This window comes from Podarcis erhardii (genome assembly GCF_964252035.2).
Source record: "Podarcis erhardii genome assembly, chromosome: 5".
Taxonomy (NCBI): Eukaryota; Metazoa; Chordata; class Lepidosauria; order Squamata; family Lacertidae; genus Podarcis; species Podarcis erhardii.
This window is the reverse complement of record NC_138509.1, coordinates 49,810,029-49,824,747: the sequence shown is the minus strand read 5'-3', so window position 1 is coordinate 49,824,747 and position 14,719 is coordinate 49,810,029. Positions and strand designations below refer to the sequence as shown.

The 14,719-nt window shown below is 41.7% G+C and overlaps 1 protein-coding gene across 1 annotated transcript in view; it reads right to left on the bottom strand.

Annotated features, from left to right (window-relative positions):
- Positions 1 to 14,719, bottom strand: part of GFRA1 (GDNF family receptor alpha 1) — a 188,306-nt gene that overhangs the window by 58,776 nt on the left and 114,811 nt on the right. Inside the window, exon 4 of the mRNA XM_081863743.1 lies at positions 11,105 to 11,444. Coding sequence (XP_081719869.1) covers positions 11,105 to 11,444 — 340 coding nt within the window. The remainder of the gene's footprint in view (positions 1 to 11,104; positions 11,445 to 14,719) is intronic.

The window sequence follows — 14,719 nt, the reverse complement described above, 5'->3', positions numbered from 1 at the left end:
GACTGAGAGGAGATACAATAGCCATCTTCAAATATCTGAAGGGTTGCCACATGAAAGAAGGAGCAAGCTTGTTTTCTTCTGCTCTGCAGGGTAGGACTTGAACCAATGGCTTCAAGTTACAAGAAAGATGATTCTGACTAAACATCAGGAAGAACTTTCTGATAGTAAGAGCTGTTTGACAGTAGTATGGACTCTTCTTCCTTGAAGATTTTTAAGCAGAAATTGGATGGTCATCTGTCCTGGATGCTTTAGCTGAGATTCCTACATTCCTTCCAACTCTACAATTCTATGATTCTAGGGTCCCAGAATCTTAGTTTTCTTTTTTTTAAAAAAAGGAATTCAATCAGAAATTTCTGAACAAAGTTAGAACAACACAGAGGCAGCTCTAATGCTTTGGCAGTCAACAGGCAGCGCCATTGCTAAGGACACTTGATCACTGTTGATAAGCAATCAAAAGAAGAACACTCCCCAAGTATTCTGCCATTACAGGATGAAACACAACTGGGTGGTTTTGGTATGTTTTACTCAGAAGTAATGCCCTTGAAATAAATGAGATTTCCTTCCTACTGAGAAAATATATATGATACTGCAGTCCCACCTTCTAATCTTCAATCTCTCTGCGGCCTTTGACACCATTGACCATAACATCCTTCTGGACCGTCTTGAGGGGCTGGGAGCTGGGGGCACTGTTATACAGTGGTTCCACTCCTTTCTCCTGGGCCGTGTCCAGAAAGTGGTGGTGGGGGATGAGTGTTCAGACCCCTGGGCTCTCACTTGTGGGGTGCCTCAGGGTTCTGTCATCTCCCCCAAACTTTTTAATATGTATATGAAGCTGCTGGAAGATATCACCAGGGGGTTTGGGCTGGGTGTTCATCAGTATGCAGATGACACCCAGCTCTACCTCTCTTTTAAATCAGAACCAGTGAAGGCGGTGAATGTCTTGTGTGAGTGTCTGGAGGCGGTCGGAGGATAGATGGCGGTTAACAGATTGAAGTTGAATCCTGACAAGACAGAAGTACTGTTTTGGGGGGACAGGGGGTGGGTGGGGGTGGGGGACTCCCTGGTCCTGAATGGGGTAACTGTGCCCTTGTAGGACCAGGTGCGCAGCCTGGGAGTCATTTGGGACTCACAGCTGTCCATGGAGGTGCAGGTTAATTCTGTGTCCAGGGCGGCTGTCTACCAGCTCCATCTGGTATGCAGGCTGAGACCCTATCTGCCCATGGACTGTCTCGCCAGAGTGGTGCATGCTCTAGTTATCTCACGCTTGGACCACTGCAATGCGCTCTACGTGGGGCTGCCTTTAAAGGTGACCCAGAAACTGTAATTAATCCAGAATGCAGCAGCTAGACTGGTGACTGGGAGTGGCCCCCAGGACCATATAACACCGGTCCTGAGAGATCTGCATTGGCTCCCGAGCACAATTCAAGGTGTTGGTGCTGACCTTTAAAGCCCTAAATGGCCTTGGTCCTGTATACCTGCAGGAGCATCTCCACTCCCATCGTTCACCCCAGACACTGAGGTCCAGCGCCGAGGGCCTTCTGGAGGTTCCCTCATTGCGAGAAGTGAGGTTACACGGAACCAGAAAGAGGACCTTCTCGGTAGTGGTGCCTGCCCTATGGAATGCCCTCCCATCAGATGTCAAGGAAATAAGCAGCTATCCTATTTTTAAAAGACATCTGAAGGCAGCCCTTCAGGGAAGTTTTTAATATTTAATGCTGTATTGTTTTTAACACTTGATTGGGAGCTGCCCAGAGTGGCTGGGGAAACTCAGTCAGATGATCGAGGTATAAATAAACAATTATTATTATTATTATTATTATTATTAGTCTCCCATGTGACCACTACCAGTCTATTTGTCATCACTGGCCTGTTATTTATTAATGTGCAGTAACCGTCTTTACCCTGGACTTCGACATCCTACTCCTGTAACTGTGATTTGTTTTACCTGTTTTTAACACCAAATTTTGAATTGTTGCAACTCCTGTTGGTGAAGGCTAGGCAATAAAAGTAGGAGTAGGAGTAAGAGTAGTGTGTGTGTGTGTGTGTGTACACACAGCAAAGCAAATACAACCATAAGATAATTATTTGCCTTAAAGCTACAACATATTAAAATTCCTATAGGCTGTATTTTAAACACAAGGACATTTTTAAATCAAGGTTGCCGAAATGTTTTCTGTATGTATTTTGCTGGGAGTTGTGAAACTGCACATATTTGTTGCTTGTTATATATTTTTCTTTCTTGCTTTCCTCCAGGAGCTCAAGACTGTGTACACTGACTTTCCTTTCCCCCCATTTTTCACAACTGCCCTGTGAGGTAGGCTAGGCTCAGAGCTGGTAGCTCAGACACTAAAGTTGTGAAATTGTACATGTTGTACACAAAGTATTTATTCTTTGCTTGTTATTTATCAAGGTTGGCAAACTTTTTGTTTGTTCATTTTCATATTTTGCTATAATATCAGGTCACTGGAAATGTTGCAGCTAAAATAAGGAGGCTGCTTTTCTGGAAATATAGCAACAAGGCTTAAATGAATTGTACCAATAACCCAATGACCTCTGGCTGTGGAAACTGTTTTAACTTTATCCCCTAAATTAGAACTGTACCCACAAGATACTTCTGTGCAAATCTCATTGAATGGCTGTGTGAGAGTAGCCTTGATTGACTACTCACATGAACAACCTTGTGGCTTCAGTCAAATCACTTTCTTTTGGCACCTCCCAAAACTTGTCATTGTCCATATAACCAATGCTCACTGAAAACCTCCTCTATTTCCTCTTGCAAGCCTAACTTTTAGTTCTACTGTTTGTTCAGCAGTTGAATAAAATAAGCAGTCACTAAATGTCTGCCCCTATACCCTATGCATTAAAAACCAGTGTACATAACAAATCACTAAGATCAAATGCAGGTAACATAAAAGAGAATGTTCTACCGGAAAACCTCTTGGCCTGGCCTTGCATTCTTTGCACACTCTAAATGCTCCAATAACTTGAAAATGTGAGGAACTGAAATATAGGTAATGAAAGAGTTTCACACATGAAAGCTCACACTTTCAATAAGGAACCTGCAGTACACATTTGTAGATTTATTCATAAATTGTGGCATAAAATGTAATAGGCTCTGTACTGAATAAATAATGTATGTTTTTAAAATGTTTCAAAATATACATGAACATTATAGTTGGCGTAAGTCATATCATGCTTCAATAATCTCTTCTTTGATATATATTAATCATTTATATAGCAGTTATAATGTTCAAAGTGCTTTAAAGTCTTTATACTGCTTGTCCTTGCATGTTATGTGGTAGGTCACTATAATTCCCATTTTGGTTATCAGGAACAGAGCTTAAAATCAGATCAATGAGAGACTTGGTTGTGAACCCAACTTCAAACCAGCATTCGATCTACCAGCCAGACTGACTCAATATGCGATTCCTATGCGATTCCCAATAGGTTCCTTTGCTTGTAGAAGCACAGTGCAGGTTATGCTTTTATGCATGGAAAAACAGAAATGTTTTCAGTATGCACTGAAGATTCACCAATATTGGTGTATTACCTTATTTCAGAAGGCCCTTTCCCTAGATATCTCCATATGGATGAATGAAGGCTGTGGAACAACCAGGAGGGCCTTTCTTGGTGATCTTGGTGACCAGGCAGGGAGAAGGTAGCCTGGTTCAAAGTTGTTTAGAGACTTATACTAAACCCTTCAACTTGCTCGGGTGTCATATCAGCAGTTAGTGCAATGCCTTTAATGACAGTGTTATAGGTCTATCTCAAAAACCTAGCTGCTATATTCCACACTAATTGTTGCTTCTGGAACAGTATTAGGGGGTAGCCCCACAAATGTGTGGTGACCACTGCAAGTACACCAGAACTTTAAATGTTACTGGCCGTGAAATGAATCTCAGTCATGGGGGAGGGGGGTGTTTTTTGTTTTGTCTTCCTTCAACTATGAGACAATACTGTGCGGTTTGCTAGATAATGCCTTGTAAGCATATGAACCACGGTGCATAAACAAGCTTATGCATTTGCATAATGGATAGGAATCTCTTTGTGTACAGAGTTCTCTACAGTACTGCAAAAACTCCCTTGCATGGAAGCTCTGGGAACAGATCACATCCATAGGGCTCCTGACTGGGACACATAATACGCTTTGCATGTCTAGCCAATCCTATAGTTACAGAGGATGCTACGTGATATATTTTGCAGACCGCTGTCTACTGGAAATGCTTGTGCATTTTCAAAACATGAAGGAACTGGTATTAAAATCAATGTTTACTATTTCATATCGCATACATATGGGAGCAAACTGTCTCCTGTTCACTTCGGATATAGCTCTCCTTTGTGCTTTTCAGAGAAGATTTTCACATGCAGATTGTGCACCTGTTTGCTCTTTGTGTCTAAAGGAGACCCACGCCAATGAATATACAAAGAGAATTTGCATAAGATCCTTGAAATAGCTCCACAAAACACAGTGAAAATATATATATTTTAAAATGCTATTTAAATTCTGTGCTCTGAAAGTTGCTTCATTGTATTAAATTTTGGTGGGTATTCAGTAGGGGTGCGTGGAGCTGGCATATGTGACATAAAACGTCCTTAATGGTGCTACCTGCAGAGACTCCTATTTAAGAACTATGTTTTATTTATTTAAGTACAAAAACACATCTGGATTCTGAAGCAAGCCAAGAAAGAAATATCTTTTTTTGGCTACTTCTACCCCAACAGCAGCCAAGCTGTTTCCTTTGACCATTATCTATACAGCAGCTGCAAAGGACAAGATGTGAATATGCTTTAATTACATTTTTATTTTAAGAGATATTGAGTTGTTCTGCTCTGCTGTATTCCCTATTCTCCCCAAATCTTTATTACATTGTATGAATGGATTAATACTGAACCCCGTAGCCTTGCCTGGCTTCTTTAAAAACAATTAGGTATACATTCCATTTGTAATTTTATTTAAACACATCAATAATTTAGGAGGGTGTATAAGGTAAGACTAATATATAGAAACTAAGCAAGCAAGTAGCAAAACTTTTCCCCCAGTGAATCCAAACTCAAGCCTCAAGACACCAAGGGCTGCAACTGGAAGTTAAGTTTGGCACATTTATTTCCATCTTCATCAAAATATAAAGATATACGATAAAACCAATTCGTGCTAGGCTTGCTGGCTGGAATTCTGTGCAATAACTCATTCCTAGAAACCCTAAGGCTAGGTTTAAGGGTACTTTGCTAGGGTGCCAGAGATATGTGAGAACAAAGGAGACCCAGCAGGGCAGATTAAGCAACAGCAAGAGGGCAGGCAAGGAGACCATTCCTCCTGTCTCCCAATACAGTAAACTTAAAAACAAACTACACTTGATCTCATAACTTTTTAAAAGAATGAATGCAGCTTTTGGATTAAAGACAAAGTGGTAATGAGGCTAGGAAACCACCAGGGTCAAGGGGGTTATTCAGTGAATATGCACTTTGAATTATTATTACTATTGTTATTAAACACTTATAAAATACCTAACATTTCCTAAGCACTGCATAGAGATTAAAATATAAGATTGTACCTGTCCGAAGACTCACAACCTACAGGATATGAAAGGAAACAGGAATGTGGAAGGAAGAGGAACGTATCACTATGTGCCTTTTCTAGGCAGGTGTGTGTGTTTGTGTGTTAGCAGTATAATGAATTCCTGGCTCTTAGGGAACATGTATTTCCCATTGAGTCCAAGGTAGGTAACCTGAAAAGCTGAGAGGTATGTACACAAAATATACATCGTAGAGCAGTTCCACTCCTATGCTGTCAGATCTCCATGCTGTCCTGGAGAAGGAAGATTTCTGTGTGTTGATGAAGAGCCAATGGTTTATTAGAAGAAACCCATATACTCTTGCATCCAATATATATTTGAAAGGGTTTTGGTAGTGAGAGAGTTGGTCATTATGCTTATTGAGAGATGGGTTTGGATCAGACATCGTGAGTACTTGCCTGGCTTAGAGACTGCAGACATTGTGCACCAAGTAAAACAGGGGTAGAGAACCCTTTTGGTCCAGCTGGCCAGATCACTATCTTTCCCCACCTCAACAGGCCAACTTTGACAGGTGGGTGGGACAACCCACCTGTCAATCACTAGCATCATTATGACAGTCAGATGCTTGACAGGTGCACTGTGTTGTCCACATGTCAGAGTCTCTTGCACAACACTTTCAATCCAACAACTGGTGATGGGTGGTGAGTTCAAGCCTGCTTTCTGTAGAGATGAGCTGCAAGATTGGGTTCCCCATCAGGAACTTGGGATTGCAGCTGATTCAGCCACATCTCTATTTTTTTAGATAATAAAAGTACACTTATGAATGAAAGTGGCCCTACACAGCCAGTTGTGCTTCCATAGTACTTGTAGTACTGAAAGTACTTCCACTGGGTGGTATTTAACTATGTGTTACTCATGGTTAAACCTACTGTATTCAATGGACCTAACTTAGTCATGTTCATTAATTTAAATGAGTCTACTCTGAGTAATACTACACTTTATAGCCACTCTTTGTAAAATACATTAGCAACGTCTAACTATCTATACACAAACACATCTAAGGAAGGAGTGTCAGTCGACAGCTAAAGAAGAGAAAGATAGTAGACAGTCTGCATGTCAGCATTTGCAAGTCCATTTTGCCTTAATGAACACTGAGAGTACATGGAAAGCCTCAGTAAGTACTCCAAGACCTTAGAAATGGACTTCTATATATCCCAGGTGCAAACTGCTCTGTTTATTGTTTTAATATGTGTGATGTAAATGGATAATGATCTTCCCAAAAGACCAGGGATCCTGATAGCTACCAGACATGTTTTTAAGTGTTGTTCAGTTGATTTATTCCTTCCAATTTGAAAACAAAATTAAACAAAACTCTCACTGTTCAAAAGAAGTGTCTAGAGGGCACTGCATATAATTGTGCTTGTTTAGCCTGCAACTGCTAAACAAACAGTATGACAATACTGGGACATGGGGACATGGAAAGGTTCACTTCAGCTTTCTTGCAGAGAGTGGGAAACATCAGCAAATGTATCTGATGAAACCTGATATGGCTATGAAAACCACAATGAAAAGGGATAAAGAAGAATGTTCAGAGGACCAATGGCTTCTTTAATCAAAACATATTCCTACTGATGAGGGTGGGACTGATGTTCCAAAAACACCAGCCTTTTGTTCATGGCCACTCTGATCTTCTTGTAACATTTAGGCAAACTTACTGGGCATTTCTCTGTCCTCACTGCACATTATTAGGGGCTGGTTAAAAGAAGGTTGTAAGGGAGAGTTATGAGCAGTTTTTAACCAACCTGGTGCCCTCCAGAGATTTTGGACTATGAGTCTCATCATCAGCTGCATTGGCTGGGGGTGATGGGAGGTGCAGTTCAAAATGTCTGGAAGGCACCAGGCTGGCAAAGGCTGACCAAGAGCATCAGGTCTCTTCAGGAGTTTTGGAGGTTATTGCAAATCACAATACTAGAAGGTCAGAGAGAATATATATACCCTTTCTCCCAAATCATTGTTTACTCCTGGCAGGGGAAGTAAAGTGAATGTGCCTAAAATTTAAGAGAGAGCAGCTCCATGTTGGGTACAACATCTAGTTTCACGCTCAGGCATGCTGCCTTCTTTGGCGTAAATAAATCAAATGCACTTCCATGCAAGTTGCATTGATATGAAGAGCATCCATGCAGAAGCTACACTTGCTGGATTATGTACCTTAATTTGATTTTCAATCCACTAATAGTCTGGATCCCACAAGCCATTCACAGGACTGGGCCCTGTTGGGTTCTAACAGTTGGGTCCCAACTTCTCCGAAAGAGCACTAGTGGTAAAAAGGTAACGGTAAAGGGACCCCTGACCGTTAGGTCCAGTCGCGAACGACTCTGGGGTTGTGGCGCTCATCTTACTTTATTGGCCTAGAGAGCCGGCGTACAGCTTCCAGGTCATGTGGCCAGCATGACCAAGCCGCTTCTGGCGAACCAGAGCAGCACACGGAAATGCCGTTTACCTTCCCGCCGGAGCTGTACCTATTTATCTACTTGCACTTTGACGTGCTTTCGAACTGCTAGGTTGGCAGGTTAAGGCCTAGGCTAGGCCATTACATAAAAGGCCTCTAGTGCTGCGGATCTTGTCCCTTTCCATGCTATGCAACTAGGATTTTCCAGCTGTCCAAAAGAAACTTCCCCTGACAGGGCCAGAAAAAAACAATAGAGTATACAGTTATGCACTTTTGACTCCCAGGTGCTCCTGTGGCACATTTACCCATGTGCTGTAAGTTGCAAGTATTTCTAGGCTGTTGCAGAAAACAGAAAAGAAAGATGAGAAACGGTTCTGTTGGAGCAGTGGGAGCATGTGTCAAGCCCCTAAAGGTGGGCTGTGCATCCTTTTGTCTCTCAGAGGTCCATATACCGGCAGGAGCCACATACTAGCAGTGGGCAGATCAGAGCCAGAAATGGGTACTAAAGTGGGTTTAGCCACCTTTTCTCTATCTGATCATATCAGCACCATTCATATTATACCACTTTAACAGTCATGGCTTCTCCCGAAAGGAATTCTGGGAACTATAGTTATGAGTGCTGAGGGCCATTGGGAAACCCTTCTTCAGCTCACAGAGCTACAATTCCCAGAATTCCCTGGGGAAAGGGATTGATCATTAAACCACTCCAGAAATTTTAGCTCTGTGAGAGGTTCCCTAAGAACTCTCTGCACTCTTAACAAACCACAGTTTCCAGGATTCTTTGGTGGAAGCCATAAATGTTAGTGGTATAATAGTGTTTTAAAGGTATGGTGTGGATGTAGCTTCTCTCCCTGATATCTTCTCTCTGCTGCCCCCTGCTTAATTTTCTCCCTCCTTTCCATGAAATGATATTAAGGGTAACTTTAAATTATGCCAAGGGCGTCACCTCTGTTTTAAAGAGATAGGCAGAATGTCAAAATTAGCACTAGGGATGGAGAACACTGGAAATGGAAGACAAGCTCTCTCAGTTCAGAAACTCCCAAGCCATTATGAGTGAGTCTACCTGCCCATTCTTAAATTAGCCTCATAGAAAAATGTGGCGCTATTGGTCAATACTAAAATTACATTGGTGGTATTAAACCTGAGATGGCTCATTCACACATGCAAGTCATCACTTAGCACTACAGCAATCAGGTGGGTGAACTGCCAGTGTGAACTAGGTCTCAGACAATTACCCCAAATAGATAGGCTCTCAGAGGTAAAACCCACTGTACAGCATTTTTGAATGGAAAGAGAACTGCATTTGGTAATCTGTGAAGAAATCCATTTTCATACTCCTGTCGCTTTCAAAAATAGTAATAACATTTTTCTGACCAGGAAGCTGGGTTGTGCAATGATGGAGAACGAAAGGCGTAAAGTCAGGAAAGATGAGTGAAAAGTGAGAAAATGAAATAGCATTAAGCAACTTGGACGCTGAAATGAATGAAGACAGCGCAAGAAGTAATGATGGCACTTAAAGGAAATATTCATGCTGCACATTCAAACATGAGGACAATTTTTGTTAACCATTCCCTTTCCAATTTCCCACAAGCAAATGCAACAGATATCGGAGTGAAAATGCTACCATTCAGATAGGAAAAAGGAGCAAAAGAGAAGGAACAGAAGGCCTATAAGTTGAAGCTGTATTTTATTCCAGGACTGTGCAATTTAGCAGAAATATACATAGGAAAGTGCAGGCCTTTCATGTGATCTACATATCAAGGGAATGCTATCTAGTGCTAAGGACGGATTATGGAAATAGTTGTTGGGAAGGTCACAGGAGGCAATTCGCAAAACATTGTATTTCAAGCATAAACTAGCCTGTTCTCTCCGGGCAGATTCAACTAATGAGTCCTGCCAGCAGAGCTAGTAATAAATGCATGAGACAGATGAGGGCTCTACTGCAACTTGAGTATAGATACTTTAACATAGGGGTGGAGAGGTGTTGCATAGCACAGGGACTGCAGAAAGAAAAGGCTGGTAGTAATAGAAATAAGAATCTTGGAGCTTAGGGGTTTCTCATGAGCTCATCTACTGCAACAACATGATTTCCTAGACCAGTTTTCAACTTTGTTGAGTCCACGGCTCCCTTAACCAACAACATTCTTTGTGCGGCACCCCTGTGGGGCTCAGGAGCCCAGTTATGTTTCTATTTGCCTGCAGAGCTGGCAGCCTCTTACCCTTTTTCGAACACCCTCTCTTGTGGAGTGTTCCTTCAGACTCCTCTCTCCAGGCAGCTGCTGCTGCTGTCTCTGGTCTCCGAGCTACCCCCTCCCCGCCCTAAAGAGAGGTGTCTCCCAGAGGCACCATTCACCTATGGAGCTTATAGCCAGCGCTGCTGCAATAAACAGCTGTGCAAGCCTTTGGGAGACAGACACTCAAGAGGATATCAGAGGAGGGAGGGAAGAGTGACAGAGGCCAATGTTGCCCGTGACACCCCTGACCATCATTCAAGGCACCTCGGGATGCACAACACACTGGTTGAAAACCACTGTCCTAGACAGATTTCAATTCCCATTTGCCCCAGCCTGCATGGCTTCCCATCACGGATGATGGGCGGTTTAGTTCAGCAATACAGATTTCCCACATCTGTTGTAAAATAGCTCAAACTGATGCTTAGTAAGTCATTTCCATAATATCGTTGAAAGGAATCTCTTTCCCCTTTCAACCTGCTAAATACCCTTCCTCCTTGGCCCTGTTATCAGGGCTGTGAGCAAGTCAGAGTCCAAACGGAGGGGTTAATCCACAAGAAACTGCAAATTGTTCCAGAAACTATTCACAATTCTACCAAATTATTCTTTCATCCTTTCAAATATGTTTTAATTAAGTGTTCACTCATGATTATTTGCCAAGAAAGTATTACCTGCAGAACTCTGCCTGGAAAAAGTTCGTACATTTCCTAGGTTTCTCCAAGGGAAACCAGGTATTTTTAAAATGTGTAGACTTAAGGAGATGTTATTATTCTGTTAAAGATGTCAGGTTTTCCTTTCTGATTGTCCTGTTCCCTGGCGAAAATACTACTTGCCAGCCTTCGCAATTTCAGCATCACCAAAGGTTCCTTCTGCTACCTCATTAATCACTCCACTGCCATGTGCTATCTTACCTGCAGATGTAATTCGTCTTGCAAGTATCTTGTAAATTCAGGCAGTTCGGTTTCTCCCTGTCCTCATATGAACACGCAGGGACAATAGTCTGCCGTCTCCTCTCTGTACATGCAACGTCTCGGCAGGAGCAGAAGAGCATCCCATAACTGTGCTTCGGGGGGACTTTGTCGAAAAATTGCCTCAGGGCCTTATGACACTTCCGCTTATTGCAGATTTCATTAGACACACTGCTGGTACAGGGGGTTATATAAGCTGATCGGTATTTCTTGCAGGTATCGTTGAGGTTACAAGCTTTTGCTGCATCCAAACAGTTGTTCCCCTTTGATATGGCAGGCTCCACTATACATATATAAAAAGAAGGGAGGGAGGAGAGAAACAGGATTATAGAGTTGCTTCAACATTTGTATTATTGAGATATCAAGGACATTTGTCAGCTCAAGAAACTTCTGGCACCAGAGCTGATCATAAACAAATAAAATAAAAGATAGGTGGTAGGATTTCAGAGTTACGTGCAAGTTCATAGCTGTGATCCTCAAGCCACCAAGGTGAGCTAACAGATGGAGATGAGGGTAGGTTATATATGCAGCAATGTGCAGCCCTAAGCTCACATGCAGCTGCCCAATGTACGGTACTTCAATGAAAACTAGGATCTACATAAATCCCTACTTAGGTGTATCCCCTTGAACGATGCTTCCAGCTCCACAACCCCCCCCCCAAAAAAAGAGAGAGAGCGGGATGATTTTGTGAACATGGACCATGTGGGTGGGTTACTCATATATGTCCTGGTTCACATTTCAGGTTCTAGATGCATGATCACCTCCACCAATAGGCCATGTACTGCTACTTCTAGTCGCTGGCAGTGTGACCACGGGACTTTGAGGATGGCAGTCCCTATGCCATAGTAAAAACCTGTAACTGGCAAAATATAGCTACAACATTCTACAGAATTTCAACATTACTGCAGTTATAATTATATATTAAACCTCAAGTTTATTTTGTCTACAACACAGTATGCAGAAATGCATACTAAATCCAAGTATAATTTCCATGTAATTTGCAGGGCATATAATTATGCAATATAGGCATAGTAGACACTAATTACTATGTGATTACAGAGTAATTACATGCCTATTTGTTTCTGGAAGGCAAATGCTATGCAGGATGCCTTAAACTAGGCTGCCTTCAATAAGCAGTTACCAAGAATCTACTGGATAATGGGTTCTGAGCTGTCACATATCAAAACAGAGATTACATTCTTAAACTACCATCAGCTCAGGGCCCACCATAGTAGACTGTAGAAAAGAATGAAATAGAGAGGGGAGGTGATGCCTAGACTGGATCTCTGTTACTCATCACCTTGCTAGTCTTCCTCAACGGCACTGAGACCTGAGCGTCTCCAAAGGAGTAGAGGAGACAAAGACATACACATTGTTGTTACCCATCACACCAGTCTCTCGTGTCCCACAAAGACAGCCTGGCTAGTGTAACCCAGAGTCAAATTTTATGTTGCCCTTTCTTTTTAATATATATTTACGTAAAGCTGCAAAGTTCAAAAATGACAACAACAAACAAAATGAGAGATTACTGGGTGCAAATAATATCTCACACTTTTCATGGGCTTTAAAAAAAATCCTAAAGCAGGGAAGCCAACCTGTGACCCTCCAGCTCTTGCTGGGCAACAGATTATAACTTCAGAACCTCTGTCAAGGCAAAAATAACATTGTATTTTGAAAAACATGAGTTGCAACCAACGATTACATCTCTCTCCCCCCCCCCCAATATGCTGGCAAAACAGTTCTGGGGTTCCCCCAACCCTCCAGAGCAGATTTAAGGGGAGACATGGAGCACACAAGCAGAGGAATGGGAAGTTCGTTGTGTGAATGGGATACTGGATACAACCCACAATATACAAATATCTCCTTATTCTACCCACAAACCACAGATTAGAAAAGCATTACTGCACGTATTGAGATCCCTTTAGAGTGCCTATGTTTTGCGACATGCAAATTTATGATTAGCAGCAACTGGAATTATATAAAACATGAAAGTATTTAACGTTCAGAACAGTCACACCCCTTAATTTTCAAAGCAGTTTGCAGATGCAAGTCGCATTAACTTCAACTTGGAACATGCCTGCAGAATACTTTGAGGACATTCTTGACGGTTATTAGGTGATTTATATCCTATTTTCTTCATAAATGAGACGAATTTTTCACAGAAGCAGATGTTGAGGCTCAATGTTTATGAAAATCTATGCATCTTCCCCAGTTACACCTGTTATTCTGACTTCAGATACAACCTTATGAGGATTCACAGAGAGGGCTGTTAATTTGTTAAAGAGTTAGCACATTTATGATCAGCACAAAACTATTTCCTTCGAATCTGGCTGATCTTAATATTGGTAGGACAAGAACATCTTATATCTAATTAAGTGGGTACAATCCAGGCAAAGTCAAGCACTTTGAAATCTCATCAATTTCAAAGGGAATGTGAAGAAATTTATTTCACCTTCCCCTAAAAATCAATTGGACTTCAAAGTACTTCGCCCTTGCTGGATTGTGGTTTGTGTAATTTTGGGTCATAAATGTTAAGTCTGCAATCCTAAACACACTTACTAGGGAATGGGATCATCCCTCTGAACACAGTGGGAGTTGTTTCCCAGAAATATGTATCGACTTGTTTTATAAATCACAATAATATGTTTAACACAGAATTAAGATGGAGTACAAAGCCTAACTATGGATATCCAACTATTTATATGTTTAGATTTCTTTTACAGCTAGGCTTAGGATTTCTTGCATTTGTACACATGAACAAATTGTACATTTGAACAAATGCACATAGAGGCAAACCATGTAAATGACGTAATGTGTAGTTTGACTCTGACATCCTAGCGATCACTGCTTGTTGTTGTAGATCAGCCTTCCCCAAAGGCTACAACTACAACTCCCATCATACGTAACCACTGGCCATGCTGGCTGAGGTTGATGGGAGCTTGTAGAAACTTGTAGAGGGTACAAGGGGAAGGCCCTTCTAGATCATATGGAAGTATCCTAATAATACTGGTATCCCAATAAGTGAAGCAGCCTTTCAGATTCTATCTCCAAAATAAACATTATGAATATTTCAGAGATTGCAACTATGGCTTGTATCCAAGTTTCATTTTTAAAAATGAAACTCCTTTCTCCCCCACTTCCCATATTCTACATCCTGATCGCACAGAAGGAAAGATGAGCACACAAGTCCACCTTTCCAGCCCCACTGGGAGGAGTAATCTCCAGTGTCCAAGCTAGTACAAAGGAGCTGATGAGTTGTTGTTTTCCCTGCTATGTAGCCACAGGGTGTGATGCTTCTGCTTGTGGAAATGTACTAGAGAACTCCCTTTCCATTTCTCAGAAAGGAAGTGTAAGAAACTCACGGGAGAGGCGGTGTTGCAAAGCTGTAATAGCAAAACTGCTTAGCAAAACCACACAAAGACAACTGATACAGGCTTGGGCAGCTATCTCTTGTGTTACTACACTATATGATTTCAACACTAAACCAGAGGGAATTATGTATCAGAATAACTTTCTTTATGCATCCGGCAGAGAAATCCACTCTCAGTCCACAAGCTA